General features: G+C 42.4%; 1 protein-coding gene across 1 annotated transcript in view; it reads right to left on the bottom strand.

Moving 5' to 3' along the window:
- Positions 1-3,895: 3,895 nt before the first annotated feature.
- The window catches only part of Atf2 (activating transcription factor 2), a 69,397-nt gene continuing 66,659 nt past the window's right edge, over positions 3,896-6,633 (bottom strand). The window contains exon 12 of the mRNA XM_050120108.1: positions 3,896-6,493. Within this exon, the coding sequence (XP_049976065.1) occupies positions 6,267-6,493 (227 nt within the window). The 3' untranslated portion in view covers positions 3,896-6,266. The remainder of the gene's footprint in view (positions 6,494-6,633) is intronic.

Raw genomic sequence — 6,633 nt, 5'->3', positions numbered from 1 at the left:
AGGACTTTTCATGACAATGAGACACTCTGCTCCTGGCATCACCAATCTACTTCAAGAGGAAGATGGGCATCGAAGAGGATCCTTATGGAGTTTGATAGCCATTTGTGCAAGAAACTGCTCTTGCCTGGACTATTGCATAAACTGGACACAGAGAACCCGCAGAGAGAGGACTGCTGAACTTGCCTAAAGGTGAGATGATCTTTCGGGGTTCCTGCTTCATGAAAGAGTCTGCGAGACATTCTTCAGGACAAGCAGATAGTGACTGCCTTTGAAATTTCCTGCTTTGTGGAAATGTCTGTTGGAAACTATGGGCCTGTAGGCCGAAGATGGATGCCCCAACGGTACAGAGGAACTTTGGGTGACTGTACAGGCAGCGGGATGTCTCTGTCATTTCTAGAGCTTTGGAGGTTAAGTTAAAGCCTTTTTTTTTTTTTTTTTTTTTTTTGTTTAAACAGAAAAAGGGGAAGTGATGTGGGAGTGTCATATATCAATCTGTTGATTTCATTGGTTAAGTTATAATAAACCAACTGCTTGGCCTCAGCTTGGAACATAGATGGGAGGAGTAAACAGAATAGAATTCTGGGTGGAAGAGGAAGTGAGGTCAGACTCTGCTCGGCTTCCGGACAGACTCGAGCCGACAGCTCGGGAGCAGAGACGCCATGCTCTGCTCTCCCAGGCAGCTGCAACCCACGATGGACTTAGGCTAGAATCTTCCCGGTAAGCGCACCTTGGGGTGCTTACACGCATTATTAGAAATGGGCTAGTCCAGGTGCGAGAATTAGCCTGTAAGGGCTAGAGTTCAGGGGCCAAGCAGTTCTTAAATGAACACAGTTTGTGTGTTATTTCGGGCATGAGCTAGCCAAGCGGCCGGGGTGTTGGGGACGCAGCCCCGCTGCCGCTCCTATTTCAACAGGACCCCGACGCTGCGGTACTTTAAAAGCACGGACAAGCACGTGGAGAACTTAGGGAGAAAGTTCACTTGTATTCATAGAGATGATTTTTTTCACAACCGTCAATCACAAAAGGCTATAATTCTGGGTCAGTAATCTAGAAATGTCAGATTAAAATTTATTTTTTTCAAAACATCTTTAAAGTACTGTTTTAGGTAACTATGTTCTCTAAGTATGGTGAGTTTGCATGTAGGTTTACCAGAGTTGAAGCCCTAAGTCCTAGGAGTCAAGGAGTTTTCCTACGTTTTCACAGTGTCAGGCATCAAACTAATCTTTACAGATGTGGAGCTCGCAAAGCTTTTCTCCTTCCCTCCCCCCAGTCTGTTTCCCCCTTCCCCTCCCCCCAGTCTGTTTCCCCCTTCCCCTCCCCCCACTGTTTCCCCCTTCCCCTCCCCCCAGTCTGTTTCCCCCTTCCCCTCCCCCCATCACCCATGGGTTCCTCAGAGAGGGTATGGGGAGTCAACAAAGTTTGTACCATCACTTCCTTAAACCTGACCAAGGCCCTCCCCCATGTCTAAACTGAGCAATTTCTCTCTTCATAGGAAAGAAATGGGCTCCAAAAAGCCAGTTCATGGACTAGGGATAGATCCTGGACCCACCGTCAGTAGCCTCCTAAACTGCCCAATCCCGGGGCTTTCGGGGGGGGGGGGGGGGGGGGGGGGGATGACTAATCTTAACTGTACAGAACCAAGGNCGGCCCCTCCCCCTGGTTGGGGGGGGGGGGGGGGGGGGGTCTAGTTCGGTCCTCTGCAGGTTCAGCAGCTGTCAGTCCAGAGCTGGTGAGCTCACTGGCTAGCTTCAGCTGTTTCTGTGGGTTTCCCTGTCGTGGTCTTGACCCCTTTGTTCGTATTATCGCTCCTCCCTCTCTTTGACTGGACTTTTAACATTAACTAGCAGTTATCTTTCCTGTCCTTTGAAGTCAAGCAAACACAAATCTGAAATTTCAAAACATCCCTCATTTACTGAAGATTAGAGAAAATCTCAGAGAAAAAAAATACTGCTTGGAGATACAGTGGCTTTGTTTCCAGAGCACTGCAGTACAGTAAAACGTTGTGGGTCTCTCCCATGTAAAAGTGATGTTTCTACGAGATAGTAGCTTACTACACAAGGTACTGTGTCTAATAAAACATCATGCACACATGAAAGTACTTCATTCTTAGAAACTCTAGGGACCTTTAGCATACTGTTGAAAGATGGGAATGGCCCCAGGGCAGGGCCCGTACCCCCAGTTCATGGGCAACACAAAACAAATGCAATAGTGTTTTGGATTTTTGTTCTAGAATGCTTTGTCTGGGCATTTATTTTCCAAATCTTACAGGTCTTCTGCTTATATATTACGGTTTCTGGGTGTGTGAATATGTGTGTCTGAGTCTGTTTCTTGTGCTTTTTTTTTTTTTTTTGGTTCCTTTCAGCTTGTTTTTTTCATTAATATTTTTTAGGCACTTGTTTTTTTAATGAAAGAAAGGTTGTGGATTTGGGTGGGTGGGGAGGCAGTGAGGACCTGGGAGGGGTTGAGGAGGCAACTAGAACATATTGTATGAAAAAAAAAATCTATTTTCAATTAAAAAAACCTGAAAATAATTAAAGGAAAATGGTGATAGCATTGGCTCAAATGAGACTGGAATAACCTTCAGGCAACAATAATGCAATTATCTTTTAACTGCAAAAATGAGGTAACCATGTGCATCTCTTTGCTGCCACGAGGCATGCTATGGAATGACACACTGGCTCAACAATTCACTGCGTTTCCAGACTGGTTTAGCTGGGCAACTATTATTAAGATGCTACTCAAATGCTGTCTAGATAACTGGCCCAAGTTTTCACTCAGTACTTACTTCATAACTTACTGTTTTCCAACAATTTCTTGCACCTTCTAGATTATTTGGCTTGGGACTGTTAGGAATATTCCCTAACACGAGCTCTCTGCCGATGCAAAATTCCCAATCAAGCCAAATCACAACAAGCAGAATTAAAGGATACCCAGGTTTAATGGGACTTCTGTGCTCCGACCACCGGGGAGAAAGAGTGAAGACCATGAAGGGACTCTCCTGGGAGCAGTTTAAATAGACTGGGGGAGCGGTCAAGGTTCTGGTGGGCACAGGGGCGGGTCCTCCAAAGATGGAGGCCAGAGACAGGGACTTACAGGGACATTGGACAATTTTAGGAATGCTTAGCACACTGACACCTAGGAGCATTAGGTGTTCACTGACTGAGAACTTTGTAGGAGAAAGAGGTCAGTGAGGAAACGGGGTAACAGGGTCTGTAGTCTATGGTTTACAAGCCGTTTTTGAGGACTTAAGCTTCTAAGTGAAAAGGGGATTCAATCTAGGATACGGTGGGCTGTGACGGATTCTGAGAGCCCCGCTCTGGCTACCCTACTAGGGATGAGTTAGGGTAAGCAGGGATTGAAGACCGCAATCTGAGAAACTCTAAGAGCAAGGGTCAGGGAAGGCAGTATAAATCATGAGAAGTGCCATTTTGGATTATTTTGAAGGTAATTAGCAAACAGCATTTCCTGGTGGGTTGGATACGGGCTGTGGGAATAAAGAATCAATGACAAGGTTGTTTTGGCTTAAGCTGCTGGAAGAATTATGTTGTCACCAACCAATGGAAGACTGAAAAAGGGCAGATGAGGGAAGGTTAGTTCAATGTTGGATATGGTTTCCGGTGGTTTCCTAGGTAGTGACAGGTGGGTCTCATGGTTGAAGCTTGGGTGGTGTTCCAGGCGGGGCACATAAACTGAATATGAAGGGAACCTAAAGCGAGCACAGAGTCAGAAACAATGCCTGGCACTGGCTAAGGGCCTTCCAGAGGGAAGGAGTGGCAGTGTGACATGGAAAGAATCTCAGGCTCCTCTCAGGAAATTAAATGCCCTGAAGTGAGGGAAAAAAATAGCAGGCTAATCACTTTGTGAGAGACAGATAAAAACAAGCAAATTATAAACATAATTTAAAGATAGAATTTATTCTCTGATGGTTTAGTCATGCAAACTGTACATAAAAGAAAATAGTACAGTTTGTGTAACATTGCAAATATAAGGACTCAAAATGCTAGGTACAGAAGTAGTGTGACATTCTGGAAGTCAAAATGGATTTTTTTTTGTGTTTATACAACTAATAATGATTTTTATTTGCTGAGTACAGACTGATTTACAATGAGAGCGTTGTCAACCGTGGTAAGTTCGTTAACCATTACATGACTTCTCACATCTATGTATTTCTACTTTACAGTTGCAAGAACCTGTTACCAAAGAACTGAAGCGTTCACAAACCGGAAGAGGAAAGCAAAATGTTGTCAGGGTGCAGAGAGTGAGACATGGAGGCTCTGACCAACCTTACCCATCTACAACAGAAAGAGCTTGTCTGGAGAATTCATGTTTTGTGCCTTTGAGAGCAACTCCTTAGCATAACAATGACAAAACCATGATTGAAACTGATTACTTTAAATATGACATCAGGCTGAAAGTAACAGACACAAATACAATCAGCAACCAAAATGCTCTCATTTTTAATAAGCCAAGTAATAAAATTCCTATTATCTTCATACTTAAAAGTTCTGAAATGTGATTTATATAATTTGCATGTTTCCCAGTCTGGAACTTAGGCAGGCGGGATGGAGATTCCCCTGACCTCAAGGGCACTCCATACAGGCTTTGGAAACGTGAGATTGACGGCCCCGAGACCGCAGCGATAGTGTAGTACGGATGCAGGACAGAACACACAGCTTAGTATAAACACAGTACAGGTATTTACAGAATGGAATCCTGCTTCAACGCCAGAAGTTGCTACTGGGTAGGACTCAACTATTTTACAAAGTTTTCTTACACACATCTACTACTTTTTTATTTTTATGTTTAACAATTTAGTCTATTTAAAATATTGTACTGTATTTTTAACATAACTGCAGAATAAAAATAGATAATGGCACATTAGAAAACTCAGTATTCCACAGACGACTGGATATGAGCGAAGTGTAACTACAATCGTCTCATCAGAACAAGCTACTTCATGGAATGTTAGTTATCCAAGCCTGCACAGTAATGGCATCTGAAACTGCAGTCATCTATTGCCAGCATCACACTGAAGGCATCGTTAAACATTCAAGCAAAGATCGCTGGCATCAACTATTGGAAGATGCACACACACACACACACTCGTTCTCACACACACACACACTCGTTCTCTCACTCACATTCCCACATTATAATTACATTGTTCTAAAGATAGATACTGATTTTTTTTCCACGAGAAACATTATCAAAATTGGCTACTAAAAGATGACAGTGCTTTCACAAGAATAAGTACAAGTTAGCTCGCAAGTACAAGTACAACAATGGGGGGAACAGTCTTAAAATTTCTAAGTCGTAATTTTAGGCTTTTCTGGCAACCACATCATATTTCATTATGCATAAACTTCTCACATTGCTACCTGAAATCTGCAAAACAAAACAAAACAAACCACACTCAACAACAGAAACTCAAACAAAACAAATCCCAAAATGACAAGAGCAAATTTTAAAAATTACTAGACATCTGATAACCCTGTATCATACATTATATAATTTCATAGTTTTCAGTCTCAAGAACACAGGTTTAAAATACTGAATTTAAGACTTAAAAAATCAAGTCATTTTTGAAATGCTCAAGATTCCAAAATTTTTGTGTACTTAATCTTACAACATTGCAGGGTGGTGGATGACTCTGGCCAGTTTAAGAATGTGCATTCAGCACTGAGTGTCTCACCAAACTTCCACCCACTTAAAAAAGGGTTTTGGATATTCTTCCTTTTGCATGATGTGCAAAATAAAAGGCAAAAAGATTAAAAGGAACTCTCTGTCTTTTCTTCCCTAGTGCCTTACAATGTTGTTCCTATTACAAAGTCAATAGGGACTCTGCAGAACTTTGGTATAAATGATAACAAGACAACATCACAGCTCAGGGTGAAGGAAGGGGTGGGCAAAGAAACGGAAGTGGGAGGAGTGATTCAGTTAACACCCCCATTTATTAAAACACCAATAAACCAAAGTGAAATAAACCATAATGGATTATGATACAATTTACACATTGAGCACAGAAAAATTAAAAAAATCTAACAATATTTATAAAAAAAGCAAAATCAGTCTTCCAGAGACTAAAATCTTGTTCAGTCTGATCATCTGCTGCTACACCAACTCTAGAGCCAAATACAACTTCAAGTAAAAAAAGGAAAAGAAAAATTTACAACCACAGATTTCGCATAAATGCAAACTGGTCTTTCCTTGATTTCCCTTTGAAGTCACTCATCAGTATCTAGAGCTACTGCACGGAGGGTCTTTAATCAACTTCCTGAGGGCTGTGGCTGAGAGGAAGGAGGCATAACCATCTGGGAAAGCACGGGCTCCGTGCTCTGGTCCGCCATCTGGGTGAGGACTGAAGTAGCCCCAGCTTCCACCTTTGAGGTTGAGCTGACTCCGTTGGACGTGCTGACAGAGCTGTGCTGGATTGCTTCTGTGTGTGGGCTGCTGGGCACGGAAAGGTCTTCTGAACTGTCATCTTTATCAGCAGCTGAGTGGAAAAAATAAAAACCCATTTTTTTCTTTTTTTTTAGCAGTATTGACAAAAACCCATTATTGAGTTGAGTCCACACATAGAGCTGGAAGGCGTTTTATAGTACTGTTACTCAGGACAAGCCACACAACTGAAAT

Source organism: Alexandromys fortis, unplaced genomic scaffold (assembly GCF_014885135.2).
Source record: "Alexandromys fortis isolate MF-2015 unplaced genomic scaffold, M_Fortis_MF-2015_v1.1 scaffold_8_1_9099942, whole genome shotgun sequence".
Lineage (NCBI taxonomy): Eukaryota > Metazoa > Chordata > Mammalia > Rodentia > Cricetidae > Alexandromys > Alexandromys fortis.
Note: the sequence above shows the minus strand (reverse complement) of the source record. Positions and strands in the feature narration are given on the sequence as shown.